Here is a 16,670-nt window from a genome sequence, read left to right on the forward strand (position 1 = left end):
CAGTTCTTAAAAAGAAACCAAATGAGACTAAATAGTAGAATTTTCCCCAATTCTGAACCATCTTCAATTTTAAGATAAAAAGGGTTTCAGGGCTGACACTGAGGATCAGCTGAGAACACAACAAGATCTCTTATTTCTCTGTGTCAGGACACTGGACTTAGAAGGGATAACTATCGAAGGGAAGTGGTGTTAAAGAAATTGATGGAACTGAAAGAGAACAAGTCATTGGGGCCTGACTGTAGCATTTGAGAATCCTTGGAGTTGAAAGTTGCAGTGTTCATTCGGAAACACAGCAGTCAGTTTGCGCACATCAATCCACAAACAGCCATGAAGTGAATGAGCGATGTTATTTGGCGGACTATTGCCAAATACACCGGGAGAAACTTCCTTCTCTTTTCAAATAGTGGCACAGGATCTTTAAAATGCACAACTTTCAACTCCAAGTAAATGCTGTGAAGTGTTTTGACGTTACAGGTGATGTGTCAAATGTGAGAGTGATTAATGTCTCAAAGTGTTTCCTAATGTGATGGGGTGGTGGAGCTGGGAGGAACCTGCAGGAAGTGTAGTGTGTGTGTGTGTGTGTGCTGTTTTGCAGAATCTGAGACTATTGAGCAAAGGCAAAGTAAACAGAACAACAAAAACAAATTATACTTGTATAGCGCCCTTCACTCTCCCAGGACGCTGGCCAATCAGGAGTTTGGGACCCCAGCTGGGATCAGGAGGGGTGGAGGGCAGGGGTTTGGGGGTGGGAGGGTGTCCAAAGGCATGGTTGAAGAGGAAGGTCTTTAGATGGGACTTGAAGGAGGCAATAGAGGGGGTGAGGTGGATGGATTGTGGGATAGAAAGGTTTTTCAGATGGTTTGAGGAGAGTGTGAGACGAGGCATGGCAAAGGAGCCTCCAGAAGACAGAGTGTAAGATACTGCTCATGGGACAGAGAAGGGGAGGAGTGAGAGTGTGAGAAGTGGACTGTATACCTGATCTCAGAATTCAAGCTCCATATTTTAGACACATTCACTGAAAGAATGAAACAACGACTGATGGAAACAAACACCCAGCATCCAAAGCACTCAAACCCATAAACCGGGATCTGAAATCAGTTGTCAGCTAATGTTTGTCAGACAGAACCACATGCTGTCTCTCTACCACTGCCTCCTCAACCTCTCCACTCCAATCCCATTCCCTGCTCTCCCTGTGCGTACAGTGGTTCAGTGTGAGTGGACTGAGTGTGGAGCCTGACTTTGGTCTCTCACTCTCATATCAAAGTGTAAAGAGCCATGATTAATGGTATCGGAAAGTGATCCGCTTCAGCGCAGGGCGATGGGTTTAATAATTCACACCCACTATGCTTGTAAACTGTTGTTTACCTCTCTTATTGTTCATACCCGACATGGAGAGGTCGCCCTGAACAACACAGAAACCAGCCATGAAATCACTGCAAGCAGCTGCTCAGTGTCCTCATCCACACAGCCCAGGTAGGGCGGTCCTAGCAGGACAAGCAGTGGGAAAGCTTGCCACACAGCGCACTCAATGGCAAGCTACGTGGTTTCAGATGAGCTGGTTAGCAACACAACTTACCAACACACACTCGGGGGTCCCCAAGTCTTGGCTCTTGCCAACCTGTGCCTGATACCTTCTGGAATTAGCTAAGCAGGGAGCATCCCTCTAGGGAGAGAGTGCATATTCCATTCCAGCCACAGGAATTTCAATGTGCAGATGACACACATGGAACTCTCAATCCATCCTTTTCAGATGAGACATTAAACCAAAGTTCCATCTGTTCCTGTTCAGGTGGATGTTAAAGATCCCGCGGCACTATTGGTAAAGAGAAGGGAGTTTCTTTCTCCCGGTGACCTGACCAACAATACCCCAAATAAAATTGGTCGCTCACTTCATGATTGTTTGTGGGATATTGCTGTGTGCAAATTGGCTGCAGTTTTCACCTATAAACACATTATCATTAAATGTTACATTTGTTGTTGTGAAGCGCTTTGAACTTTGAAGCATCCTCCCGATGAAGGATGTGACTGTCAGGGTTAATGTCTCACACAGTGATGGCAGCGACCTATGTCTCCACACGGAGGAATTTCACTGTTGAGGAGGCTATTGTCTGTGTGTATGTCTCACGTAGGGCTTGTACAAATGGGTTAATTATTCATGGAACCACCCGGGAAGCGTTCCACCCCCCCATGTTCTCTCTGCCTGTAACTCAGTCTCTCTCACACATCAATGGCAGATGATTCTGAGGATCACTGGCAGCCTGAGATAGACAGAGAGAAAAGAGCATAAATCCTCCTCCCCAGCACACCGCCTCTCTCCCCCCACCCCCCCACCCCAGCACACTGCTACCTCCCACCACAGCACACAGCTTCCCTCCCCATCACACATCCTCTCCCCCACCCAGCACACAGCCTCTCCCCCAGAACACAGCCTGACACATTCCATTGCATTGGAGAACATCAAGGTGGCTGGAACGTCACAAGCTGTCCTGTAAAGGTCCGCCCACTGTGCCTAGATACCTGCCAGATAGCTGATGAGGAAACACTGAGACTTGGGGCAACAGCTGCTGGAAGGCGTTACCTGAAGTCCGAGTTTGTTCGTCCAACGACTGGAATCCATCTTGATTGGCCTGCGGAGAGGCAAGCAGCTGCTGCTTAAACTCCGCACCTCCAATTAGTGGAACCTTCATTCAGGGAAGGGACATGGGCTTGAACTGGCTCCACGATAACATGCCTGGCAACGGAAAGTCAAAATCAAGCCAGGCCTCTGAAACGATCTCTAGTCCGATTCCTGAGCCAGGCTGGTCTGCAGTATACCAGGGAACTGCTGATGAAAGCACTGCCTAGCCTGGCTCATGAGTAGGAGTTGGAAGGGCAGAACAATCACTAGGGGCGGGGAATCATCCCATTCAGCTCCTGTTAACCCTGTGAGCCAAAGGCCTAATGGGTAGGGTGGCCCTCGCTGGACAAGCAGCGGTAAAGCTTGCCAGACAGCAATTTCAATGGCAAGCTACGCGGTTTTAGCTGGTTAGACTCCAATTTACCCCCAACACACATTCTCAACCATTGCCTCTCGCCAGCCTGCACCTAATACTTTCAGGAATTAAGTAAGCAAGATGCATCCCTCTAGGGAGAGAGTGCATATTCCATTGCAACAATCTATCTCCGGATACATGGAATTCTTAGTTTGCTTTGCAGACTCTTGCATGGTGATGGGTTTCCACATGTGCCAGATACATGACTGACCAAAAAAAAACCAGCACACAGCCTGGCTTTATTGTAGAGAAAGTTACTGATAGGATTTGTGTTTCCCACTGATGGCGGTGAGTGGGATGTTGCCCTGTGCTGCCTCCTCTCTGTCTGTGTTTCCTCTCTCATTGACATCTCTTCTCATAGACAAGTCTAGTCTTACTCTCCCACTGCACGATTCTCTATGTTTGTTATTCTCTGGGTTTTTCATCTTCCATGCAGTTTCTTAGTGTTTCCATCGGGATGCAGACAGATTGAGCTGATCCAGGTTCTTTATCACAGCAGTAACTGGCCCAGGGGGAAACTATTCCACCACTTTATTACATCAACACACCCTCTAACCTCATTCACCTGGTATCTTATCTCCTTGTAAGTTCCAGCTGTGAGCTGTGGTTTATCTGAGCGAAAGTAGCACAAGGAGGCTGATCCCAGTGTTGGAGACAGAGGAAAGCAGCAATGTTGATTTCAGTGTTAGAGACAGAGGAGAGCAGCAAGGCTGATCACAGGGAATGAGCTATGGGGAATGACTGGAGCTGTCAGTCTGTGATTAAGACAACTCAGAGGGTACCTGAGAGAGGTTTCATATTTTCGAAGGTAGTCGGGCAAGATGGCACAGGGTGTGAAGAGCAGGCTGCTGAGATACCGGATATATCTGCACAGTAGGCAGTTGGTAGCTCGAGAGATTGCCAGTGAGGGTGACTGAAATCAGCACTCTGGGATTCATTTCAGAAACAACTGGACAGTGTAATCTGATGCTGGGTGGGTGAGGATTATGGAAGGAGGACCTGAATTCAATGAGCAGAGAGAATTCCGCTCTGGTGCAGTGAACCGGACGTTTAACTATTCCAGTAAATCTAACCAATTTGCTCCCATGTGTTTACAATTAATTCCCACAATCTGGAGCAATGAACACACTGAAGGTGACAGTCCGACCTTCAGGCTTTATACAGAGTAGTTACATTACAGGGGGAATTTTGATGGCACCACAGCCCAGAGCGCCACAGCCCAGGGCATCACGGCTCAGGGTAATACCTCCACCCACAGCTGAGCTCTGAGCTGCACCCAGTGTGTGAGTGAGGCTCTTAGTGTGTGAATGAAGATGTCAGTATGTGAGCGAGGCGCTCAATGTGTGAGTGAAGCTCTCAATGTGTGGGCAAAGCTCTCAATGTGTGAGCAAGGCTCTCAGTGTGTGAACGACGCTCAGTGTGTGTGTGAGGCTCTCAGTGTGTGAGCAAGGCTTTCCGTGTGCGAGCGATATTAATGGATTATAATGTCTCTGTCGTGTTTTGCAGGTGTAAGGACGGTTACCAGGGAGTCCGCTGTGACCAGTACTTACCGAAAACCGACTCGATCTTGTCTGATCCAAGTATGTTGAATCTTTTCTTCTTTCGGTGTGAACTCTCGAGCAACTGCTGTAGTGGTGTTGATGCCAGTTGGTCTGGGAAGGAACATGAGCGGATCAGGGTTCTGGCCTGTGTGTGGCTGCTGTCTCACTCTCTGCGGACGCACTGGCGAGCAGTGTCCTGTTTGAGAGAATCTTGATGGTTTTACTGGCCGGAAAGTGGGGAGCAGGAAAGCTGAACCTGGTATTATTCCCCAGCTTTGACCAGTCAAGCAATTGAAAAGGGCGATGTTTGTCCTGGAGGTCTCCAGCCTGAGAGGCTGTCCCCCCTGTCCCTCATCCTCCGTCCCATCCCCCCACCCCGAGTCCAGGCTGTCTGTGTCCCAGCTCGGCCCAGCCCTCAGACCTGTCCCTGCAGAGGATGCCATCAGGTCAGCTCAAAGATCGAAGTCCGTCCAGGGAGATTTTGGCAATAGAACAAATATCAAAGATATGTGATCGAGTGATCTGGTAACCTGGTGATCCAGTAAGCCAGTGATCTAGTGATATGGTGATCAAGCGATCACACTATCTGATGATCGGATGATCTTGTGTTCAGGTGATCTGGTAGCGTGGCGATCTCGTGATCCAGTGATCTGGTGATCCCATGGTCTAGTGATCCTGTGATCTGGCGATTCAATGATCGTGTGATCTAGTTATCCCGTGATCTGGCGATCTAGTGATTGTGTGACATTAACAATCCTTGCATTTGATATAGCGCTTTTCACATCTTCTAGACATCTCAAAGTGCTTCACAGAATATGCTGTAAAGTGAATTGACCATATATTTGTGGGCAAAATACGGCAGCCAATTGCACACAGCAGTGTCCCACAAACAGTCGTGGATTGAAAATGAACAATTTATTACTGTTTTGGAGGGATTATTGTTAGGCGTGTGGAGTAAGTAAACTTGCCTAAGGTTTCGCCCTGCCTTGTGTGGTGCACATCCACAGATATGAAGAGACGTCAAGGGACCATGTTGTAAGGAGGCCTTGACATTACTTCCTGCCCAGTAATGTTCCAAGGCAAACTTGCATAACCATGACTTATAACCCAGTTAGTATCTGCCATTCATTATAGCACCGTTCACATAAAGTCCTTGGAATTTCAAAGTGTAGAGTTCATTTCGGAATGAGACATTAAGGTTACGAATAAAGCTCCACAAAATTCATTTTCCCGTACATTGTTAGAAATGTTAATATATTTTCAAAATTCAAAAACCACTCAAGTTGTGATGAGTGCAGAAATGCCTACAGGAGGCTTCCTGCACTATAGCCTTCATCGGCCATTTACACAAATCAGATGCTTCAAACCTGAGCACTGAACTGGGCCTCCAGTAACCAGGTGTAATGCTTGGAGCAACAATCAACTGGCTCCGAGCCACTTATCACGGTTTCCTATCAACTAGCCATTAGCAAATCCAGTTTATAAATTGCGATTTATCTCTTGGATTTTGAATCTTCCATCTACAACAACAACAATGTATACTTATATAGCACCTCTCGTTTGGGATGGCGTATCAGAGCGCTTGAGAGTGGCAGAGCAAGACACCGAGTCGGGGGAAGGTGACACGGTCGAAGAGAAAGGTCTTCAGGCGCGACCTGAAGATGGGGAAGGAGGAGAAGACGGAGGGATAGGGGGAGAATGTTCCAGAGCATAGTGATCATGTGATCTTGTGTTCCTTTGCCCAAAAACCTCGATCGACTGTGTCAATCTCTCCTCTCCCGGCACCTTAATCTGACAGTTTAGCTCCTCTGCCGGAACTCTGCCGGAGTTCCTTCTGCAAAACTCGAGCCTTAACAAAGACACACCATCTTCCTTCTTTAAACACATCCGCACTACATTTCCTCCGGTTACTGACCCAGGCCCTGCTATCTTCTTACTGGGGAAGACAGACACACCCTCAAAGCAGTTGTTTTTCCTCAGATTAGCCAACTCTCCTTCGCCTGACTTTAGACTCACAAAGTTTGTGGGAATTACATCCACTTTTTTTTATAGGAAATATAATATTTATTGGTATCAAATATTTATTTACACTTGTCTCGTGAAAACCAAACCCATAACAGAAAAAAAAACGCAACTCTTTCATAACCTGTTACAAACACAGAGGTCCGGTCCCTTTGTGATGGCCCCTATCTCCTCACACTGCCCACCAGACAGAACGGACACGTGGGGGTGGGTTGGGGCGGGGAGGCGCAGTCTCTCAGGCTGAAGGCCTCCAGGACAATCATCGTCCTTTTCAATTGCTCGACTGGTCAAAGCTGGGGAACACAACTTTATGACGTAAAAGGCAATTAAGAGCCAATGAAATAAAAACGGAAGTATAAAGGGGTCCTGGGAAAGGATCCAGAGTGTGGGTAGAGAATTGTTGGGAGGTGCATGTAATTCTACAGAAGGGTGGCAGAGCTGAGACTAGCTGAAAGTGTAACTGCTCTGTGTAGATAAAAGCAGCAGAACCCTGGGACAAGGAAGCCCTGGTCACTCCACTGGAGGGTAGTGTGAGGAGATAAGGGCTGTCACTAGAGGGCGTTGGCTCCCCATCCCTCAGATATTAGAGTTCAAGATCCTCATCTTTGCCTTTAAGGCACTCCATAGCCTTGCTCTATCCTACCTCTGTCACCTGCTAACTCCATAACAACCTGTCTGTTCCCTCCACCATTTCCACCACCACATCAGCGGTCGGGTCTTCAGCCTCTCTGACCCCACCCTATGGAACTCCATCTCACAATCCCCTTTCTCCTTCCTCATCAATCTCTCCCCATCCTGTGTGACTCCCATACGTCCTCCAAGGGAGCCTGTGTACCTGAGCCTTGACATTGAGTGTTGGTGGTGTATAAGGAAAGATGACCAGGGCAAACCCAAGTCTCCACCCTATACCATGCACCCTACACCAATCACAGAAATTTAGTCTGCAGGTGCAGCAAGCAATTAGGAAGGCAAACGGTATGTTAACGTTCATTATGAAAGGATTAGAATATAAGAATAGGGAAGTCTTGCTGCAACTGTATGGGACCCTGGTGAGACCACACCTGGAATACTGTGTGCAGTTTTGGTCTCCTTATTTAAGGAAGGATGTACTTGCCTTGGAGGGTTGCAGTATAGATTTACTAGGTTAGTACCAGAGTTACGAGGATAGGCTGACCAATTTGGGCCTATATTCTCTAAAATATAGAAGAATTAGAGGGGATCTTATAGAAACCTGGAAGATCATTAAAGGGCATGATAGAGTAGATAGTGGGAGATTGATTCCCCTGGTTGGAGAAACTAAAACCAAGGGTCACAACCTTAAAATCAGAGGCCAACCCTTTCGCACTGAGTTGAGGAAGAACTTCTTCACTCAAAGCGTGGTGAATGTATGGAACTCGCTACCCCAAAGGGCTGTTGACGCTCAGTCCTTGAACATATTCAAGACTGAGATAGATAGATTTCTTATTGCAAAAGGGATTAAGGGATATGGGGATAAGGCAGGGTTATGGTATTAGCTGGAGTTAGATTAGAAGATCAGCCATGATTGAATGGCAGGGCAGGCTCGAAGGGCCGAATGGCCTACTCCTGCTCCTACATGTTATATTATGTTATGATAAGGCGCTATATCAAATGCAAGGATTATTATTATTATATCAGCATGCAGGATGTGCCATTTATTGACTGTCTCTCTCTTTCTCTCTCTATATGTGACGCTCCTGGAGTAGCAGAGCATCTGGGCATCGAATTCATGGGTGTGGATCTCTCTATCTCTTTGTTATGATGTTCTGCATGTAATCGAGTCAGTGCATCGGGGTCAATCACTCTGTTTATTACCACATCCTCCCAGTCTCTGTCTCTGGAATGTTCCGCAGAGCAGAAACTCAGAGCAAACAACACGAACAGCATCTTGCATTTATATAGAGCCCTTGAGGCAGGGCAGAATCTCGGAGGGCTGGTCACTTTCAGCCACACAGGAGAGACACTTGGAGGAGAGACACACAGAGACGCCAGACACACACAGGAACACCCAGACGCATAGGGACACAGAGGGACACACATTGACACACAAAGACACATACAGAGATGGTTGTGCTGGGCTGCGCTGAGCGGTATCTGTTGTTCTCGCCCTACAGAGAGCCAGGAGCTGTACCAGCGACAGATCCTCTCCATAACCTGTATCACCATCGGGCTGATGGTTGTGGGCATGCTCTGTGTGGTCCTTTACTGCAAAACAAGGTAACGGTTAGGGTCACTGTGATCTGTCTCCAGGGTGGGGGGGTGGTCACTATGTGTGTGTGTGTATAGAGCAGCCTGTGTGTGTGTGTCCCTGATTCTATTTTTTTTTGTCAGCTGAGTGTCTGCCACACGTGGAAGCCCATCACCGTACTTAAGAGTAACCAAACCAAGCTGAGATTTCCCTGCATCCCACCTACACATGGAAATCCCAGAGATGGATTGTTGGAATGGAATGCACATTCTCTCCCTGGAGGGATGCATCCTGCTTACCAAATTCCAGAAAATATTAGGCGCAGCTTGGCAAGAGCCAAGGCTTGGGGGCATCAGTGTGCGTTGTGGTAACTGCTGGAGTCTAACCAGCTGAACCCACACAGCTTGCAATTGATATCGCTATCTGGCAAGCTTTCCTGCTACTTGTCCAGCTAGGATCACCCTACCCGTTAGGGCTTTGGATTGCAGCGTTAACAGGAGCTGAGGAGGATAACTCCCTGCCCCCAGTGACTGGTCTACCCTTCCAGGTCCTGCTGATGAGCCAGGCTGGGCTGTGCTGCCATCAGAGTGCCCTGGAATACTGCGGACCCGCCTGGCTCAGGAACCAGACTAGAGACCGCCACGGAGGGCCAGCTTGAATCCGACATTCCATTGCCAATCATGTCACCTTGGAGCCAGTTCAGCTCCAGGGAGACCCCACTTACCTCTCCCCCCCAAGTAGGTAGTCACTAGTTGATCGTTCAACATCCGACAAGCACTAGGTGGTGAATGGTAGGTACAAGGTCTCACTGATTGTGTTCTCTCTTGTTACTAGGAAACAGCGACAGAAGCTGCGAGATGAGGCCAGGGAGCTGCGGTACAGCAAGAGCTATAGCCTGCAGCCCTCCCCACTCAGCGGGCCAGGTCTCATCCTCCCGCCCCAGCTTCAGCCACACAGGGTAGGTCAGCTTACACACACCCTTACCCCCACTCAGCCCATCCTCATCCTCACACCCTCCCTCATACCCACCCTCAGGCCCACCCCAACCCTAACCCCTCCTTCCCCCCACCCCTCAGCCTCACCCCCACCCCTCACCCTCAACCCCCACCCTGTCCTGGCCAACAATCGCCCAAATAAAATTGGTCGTTTTCTTCATGACTGGTTGCAAGGGACGTCCCTGTGTGCAAATTGGCTGCCGGATTCATATACAAAACACACAGTAAACTTTACAGTAAATCTGCGGACATCATGTTGACATCAAATGCAAGGATGATATTCTTGTTATTATCAATTATTATTATATCATTGTTAGAACCAATTATTGATAGGGTTGTAGGTTGACTGTGTGTCAACCCCAATCAATCACAGCCTCTATAGGCTGTCAGTGTGAATCCTGGCGGAGGCTGACTGCTCTTCCCTGATTTTTGCAGTGTACGAAGGCTGCACGGATCACCGGGAATGGAAGACGGAAAATTCTGGAATCACGGTTTTCAGGTCCGGCACCTCAAACTCCAGACACGCCCGCTGCTGACACCCAATGTGTCACACCCCAGAGGTGAGCACCAGTTAAGGGGACAGTGGGCACAACTTCATTTCACTCGGGAAACAACACCAGTGTGTAACTGAACTCCGGGTACAATTTTAGGTGGACGAACATCAGGGATGTGAAGCTGAGACGAGAGCCATAGAAGGGGAGGAATTAATCGAGGATGAATCAGTTGAGGATAAATGGACATCTCTAAAGATACATGCAGGGACTGTAGGGCTATATTATTCAGTATAGATCCAAGGGTAACAGAAGCAAAATAAACACAACACACCAAAATGGATCAATAGGAAAATAAAAGGGAGATAAAGAGGAAAAGGAAGATTTATAAAGCTTGGCGGAAGAAAGGAGAGGGAGACTGGGCTGAATCCAAGACTGTTCAGATAGAGGTTAAAAAGAGAGATTAGGGGAGCCAAGAAATGACTGGAAAGGGACATAGCAACAAATGCAATAAATAATAATACTCAGTTGGTCACTCAATCCATGATTGTTTGTGGGACACTGCTGTTCGCAATTCGCTGCCACGTTTCATCCACAATGTATAATCAAAATATACAGTCAATCCACTTTACAGTATATTCTATGAAGCACTTTGAGACGTCTCAACGATGTGATAAGGTGCAATATAAAATGCGAGGATTATTAGTACATCTAAACTTCCAAAAGGTGTTTGACAAAGAACCACATGAAAAACTCCTCCAAACCACAAACTGTGAGCAAGGCCAATCAAGGTATCAAGGGCAAGGCATGAACGTGGATACAGGATTGGCTGAAGGGCAGAAAGTAGAGAGTGTTAGAGGAGGCAGGACACAACGTGGTATTAAGGTTGCCTCAGGGATCTGTCCTGGGACTCTCCTGTTCCTCGTTTATATTAATGACCTGGATTCACAGACCCAGTGTACGATAGTTACATTTGTAGATGACACCAAGTTGGGGGGGATCCATGAAATCAGAGGAGGCAGCAAAGGTACCAGATCCTAGCAACAGTAAATCCAGAACATTGCTTTAGGATGCATCATGACAGTGAAACAAGAGGACACAGGTTTACAGTTGTAAAGGGCAATTTCAGGACAGACACCAGGAAATGTTTCTTTATGCAGAAGATAGTCAATGATTGGAACAGGGTTACCAGGATGGGTGGTAGAGACCAGGACACTGGACTCATTTAAAACTGAGCTCGATTCTCTCATGCGGGGAGATGGCAGGGTGGACGTTCTGGGGGATGAGATTGAAAGACACAGTAGTGTCCCGTACACAGTCGTGGATTGAGTGACCAAATTATTATTATTATCTTCATCCAGACCAATCATATGATAGTGTGATCTGGAGTCTTATCACAGACACCTGGCCACTGATCTGTCACCTCTGGGTCTGGGTTCAGACAGAGGTCCTATTGAACGTCTGTCCATATTTACGCGCTCTCACTGGTCTCTCTCCCTAGGCGTCCTTCCTCTTCCTCCCTGCCCAGCCCGGCCCTCAGAGCCACAGCCCGGCCCTCTCCGCCACTGGCGCGCCCGACAATAACCCGCAGCTCAGGGCCTGTGTCTCTGCCCACAACTGGCCTGTATCAGGAGCTCGCTCCCATCAATAAGGGAGACACTGAGAGGTAAGTGAGAAAAACACACATTACAGTGCACAGAAAGCCAGCCAACCATTGGGTCCGTCTTTTCAGGGCAATACGTTCCATCCCATTTACCTTCCCTACATCTGCACTCCCTTCCCCACAGACTCTCCCCCATCTCCAAAACCCTTCCCTCACACCAGCACAATGGGGAGAGGGCAGGAATGGGATTAGAGTAGAGAGATCCAGTGGGGGAGCGAGCACCAGCACAGACAGGATGTGTGTCTGGGGGCAAGAGCAGGATGAAAGTAGTGAGCTCTAATGGGGGGGAGCATTCATGCATAGGCAGGTGACAGCACTCCAGACAGAGAGGCAGGCGAGGTCAGATTGGGGCAGACTTGACCCACTGAGCACACAGAGAGGGGGGAAAGCAGCATTCACAGCTCAGAACCAAAAAGACAGATGTGAAAGCTTAATGCATTTGAGTGAGCAGGCTGTAGCGTGCGGTGAGCAGTGAAAACTTGTGGAGAGATCTCTCCTGGGAACCTGGCGACTGGGAACTGCAGTGAATGCTAAAGCCTCTCTGAGTGACTGCCGGATTACAGCCACCATTAATCAAGCGTGAATCCCTGGGAGTCCCTCCTTAACCATTAACCTAAAATCTTACAGCACATTCACTCCATTTCATTCAGACTAACCCATTTGTAGAGTGCGGGCTCACTCTCAGAATGTAGACTGTGGTTCTGAGATGAAAGCCTCTTGCATTGGGGGAAACCCCCCACCCCTCTCCTGCTAGTTTACTCCAGTCTCTTCCCAAAAAGGAGTGAAATCCTGGCATCCAGACTGTCCGTCCTCCTGCCAAAATCCATCCTTCTCCTCCCAGCCAGTCACTGGGAACAAAAACGTCTCTCCTTTTACTAACAAATATGAAACAAGAATAAGTCCTGCAGCATAATGGTTACTGCGCTCGTCTCACAAGCGAGAGGACCCGGGTTCGATTCCCGGGGAGGGCGAAACCTTAGGCATGTTTCCTTACCCCACGTGCGTCTGTTTACCTAGCAGTAAGTAGGAATCCGGTTGTTAGTCGGTTGGCGGATCGCTTTCCAGGGGTAATAATCCCCTCCCCAAAAAATTTGGTCACTCAATCCACGGCTGTTTGTGGGACACTGCTGTTTGCAATTGGCTGCCGTGTTTTGCCCACAAAACATACAGTCAATTTACTTTATAGTAGCAATGTGCCTGAGCCGGACATCAGTCTATTCATTTCAATGTCTTATTTTGTTCCAGGTTTCCCTCTGTGTCACGGATACCTCCAAGCGATTCGCTGACCAGGATCGTGCCTCTGTCAGCCGAGACCCGCGGGCAATCCTCCCTGTGGACAGCTTGTGCCCCCGGCAGAGCCGAGGCTGGGGAGGTGGGGAGCGGTGTGCAGGGTCAGAGGTGCAGCAAGCCGGGGGTTGTGCCGACCAACCAGGCCCCCCACCAGCGTGGTGAGAGGATGCCAGCACTGGCCTGCAGCGGCCTGCGGCCAGAGGACTACCAGCCAGTCCCCCAGGGCCAGGAGCGTGCTGTGAAACCTACCACCTTCCTGGCAGCAGCCGGGCTCACCACAACCGAAGAGTTGGCATATGTGGCGAGGAGCGAGCACCGAACCAGGGACTCGCACCCAGCAAAGTGACTCTCCAGCAGCTGTACTGTCATTGCATTGTGACCCTGGGCAAACAAGAGAAGCCAGGAGACAGAGGAATTATTTATATGCATTTACTTAACGCATTTCCTTAGAGAAACCAAATAGTCCGTTCTCTCCCATCTCGTGGTTTTATGGAATCTCTTTTTTGTATTATTTCCATCTTTCTTCTTTTACATTTTTTTTCTGGTGAAAATCTTAGTGCCTATTACTGCAAGGCTTGTGGTTGAGAATGTGCGGTGTGTCTCTCTCGCGTGGTTTGGGGGGAGGTCCCGTTGAGACCCCATCACCCCCACCGCTTGAGTCACCGCTCCACCTTCTCCCCTGGCACCAACTCCCATCTGATCGCTCAGCACGGCATCTGTGGCACAAGCATGTGGGGCGGGGCCAATATGTGATAGACACACCTTTGCACACCTACACACACACACCTACACACCGACACACACTTACACACATGCCTACACACACCCATACAATCCTACACAAACCTACACACACACACCTACACAATCCTGAACACCCTTACACACACAATTACACACATTTATACACACCTACACACACCTGCCCAATCCTAAACACACTTCCACACGCACCTACACGTACTTAAACAGTACACACCTACAAACACCTACACACACACCTAAACACACCAACCTACTCCAGCCAACACCACACACAATCACGAACCTGACTATTATTTTCCCTGAGCAGAGTATTGGGAAGAACCACACATTGTGTACATGAGCCACGGTGATGCTCAAGGGGAGATATGGAATGTTCCAATAAGTGGCACTGTATAATCAAGTCAAACAATAAAGGTTTCATTATTGATACAATACCTCAACCACTGTCAGGAGCTGAGCTAGGAGCTGTGATCGCACCACACGCTCAGATACGGAGAGACGTGTAACATGCCAGCACTGGGCACACTGAACCACGTGTGAGTATTCACACCAGGACTGGAATTGAGTCAGGAGTTACAGAGCGCTGCTCACACCTCACTGTGTCCTTGGGTCAGTTTTGAGCACCCAATCCGAGGAAGTTTATACCAGCCTCGGAGTGCGTTCAGTGACGGTCACTAGATCGATGCCTGTGCTGAGAGCTCAGCAATGAGAGGCTGGAGATGGTGTTAACTGGGTGATGCGACTGAGGTGTGTAAAATAGTGAGAGCAATTGACAGGTTAGAGAGTGGACAAGTCTTCCCTGTGGGAGAAGGAGCATCACAGGGACAGACCTTGCACTCAGAGCCAGGACAGTGAGAACTTGAGGGCAGAGAGTGTGCCCTCACACACAGGCTTGTGAGGGTGTGGAAAGCTTGGCCACAGAGAGCTGTAGACACACAATCAATACGGATGTTTAAAACAGAGATGGATAGAGGTTTAGGAAGTTAGGGGATTAAGTTGTGCGGGGAGAAAACCAAGGAAGTGAGTTTAAAGATCTGGTATGATGTAGGAAACTGTGATATGCAGCTGTTGTCCCTGTGTTAATATTGTGTATTTATTCTTGTTGAGATGCTGGGTGTCTGCAGTAATAATGGCTGGTACTGTCAGTAACAAACACTGACAGCTGGTGATGGGGAACTGCATGTGATGATAATAATAATAATCCTTGCATTTGATATAGAGCCTTATCACGTCTTCGAGACATCTCAAAGCGCTTCACAGAATATACTGTAAAATGAATTGACTGTATATTTTGTGGGCGAAACGCGGCAGCCAATTGCGCACAGCAGCGTCCCACAAACAGTCGTGGATTGAAGTGACCAAATTATTATTATTAAAAAGGACATCAGCTGTACAGTCTGGGAGGGTGGGAAGAGGCTTGGTTGGGGTCAGACAGCCACCCTTTTGCCCTCCCTCTCTATTGATGATTATATTTCAGATTTTGCAAGCAGAAAGGAAGCAGCAAGCGGTGGGGGTGCTGGGGGTAGGCGGCAGTCTATTTCCACTAGCAGAGAGTCAGTGACTGGGGACAGACATATAAGATAATCACAAGAAGAGTGAAAGGAGAACTCGGAGAAGTGTTTTCACACAGCGAGATGATGTGATGTGGAATGGGGAATGCCTGGCCAAGTAAGGTGGCTGTGGCAGAGTCCTTTGTGGGTTTCAATAATCTATATATATAATAATAATCCTTGCGGTTGATATGGCGCCTTATCACGTCTTTGAGACGTCTCATAGACTATACTGTAAAGCGAATTCACTGTATATTTTGTGGACGAAAGATGGGAAGTAGACAGAGATATGAAAGATGGAGGCTTGCAGGGGTGTGGGATAGGGTATGGCAGTGGGATTGACTGGATAGCTTGCTCTGAGAGCTGGTGCAAACTCGATGGGCCGAATGGCCTCCTTCTGTGCCATAAATTTCTATGGTTCTATTTTGTGATAAGCTCAGTCACTCAAGAACAGAGCAACTCCCCTCAGAACATCTGTCTTAGCGCAGGAAACAGGCAATTTTCACTGGGAGGGCGAGAGTGGAGAGCGGGAGGGGACAAGAGAGAGGGACAGAGAGAGGGAGGTGTGGGGGAGGGGGAGGAAAAATCCTCATCTTGGCCTTTCAGAATATGTGAATCACAGACAAACCTTAAGTCAGTATGTCTTTGAACCATTTGTGTTTAAGATCATCGGAAATGCCTTGCAACTGAATCCCATCGATTAGAGAAAGTCACAGGCCAAATAGTCATCGGCCGGAAAAGCCTTTCTAAACAAAACTTCAAGTTAAACTTCATGTCCCAAAATAAGCTGCTCACTCTGATAGGCCAAGTATAAAGCCCAGTGACTCTGGCCTGGATTGTGCACGTGTAGGAAGACTGTAGCAGTGGGGAGGGCTGTCCTGTGTCAGGGTGTCAGACAGCAGGCAGGGAGAGCAGCAAGGTTTAACTCTTCCTTCGCTAATCAGACAAACACTGCCGCCATCGCCCCCACTCAGCTTGATGTGAACCAACCTCAACACAACAGGAATAGTCGGTGTCAAGACAGAGACTTCTCCAGTAAGAGGAGCCACGGGCTGGCACTCTCTCTCTGTCTCTGTGTGCATGGTGTCTGCTCATTTCACCTCAAACAGTTGTAC

The 16,670-nt window shown here is 48.3% G+C and overlaps 1 protein-coding gene across 1 annotated transcript in view; it reads left to right on the forward strand.

The window, feature by feature from the left end:
• LOC103185252 (pro-neuregulin-3, membrane-bound isoform) overlaps positions 1 to 13,999 on the forward strand; it is a 31,175-nt gene extending 17,176 nt beyond the window's left edge. The window contains exons 3-9 of the mRNA XM_007903652.2: positions 4,539 to 4,612; positions 8,320 to 8,346; positions 8,728 to 8,830; positions 9,636 to 9,759; positions 10,232 to 10,356; positions 11,789 to 11,953; positions 13,196 to 13,999. Coding sequence (XP_007901843.2) covers positions 4,539 to 4,612; positions 8,320 to 8,346; positions 8,728 to 8,830; positions 9,636 to 9,759; positions 10,232 to 10,356; positions 11,789 to 11,953; positions 13,196 to 13,586 — 1,009 coding nt within the window. The 3' untranslated portion in view covers positions 13,587 to 13,999. The remainder of the gene's footprint in view (positions 1 to 4,538; positions 4,613 to 8,319; positions 8,347 to 8,727; positions 8,831 to 9,635; positions 9,760 to 10,231; positions 10,357 to 11,788; positions 11,954 to 13,195) is intronic.
• Positions 14,000 to 16,670: the final 2,671 nt, after the last annotated feature.

This window comes from Callorhinchus milii, unplaced genomic scaffold, assembly GCF_018977255.1.
Source record: "Callorhinchus milii isolate IMCB2004 unplaced genomic scaffold, IMCB_Cmil_1.0 Scaffold7, whole genome shotgun sequence".
In the NCBI taxonomy this organism is placed as follows: domain Eukaryota; kingdom Metazoa; phylum Chordata; class Chondrichthyes; order Chimaeriformes; family Callorhinchidae; genus Callorhinchus; species Callorhinchus milii.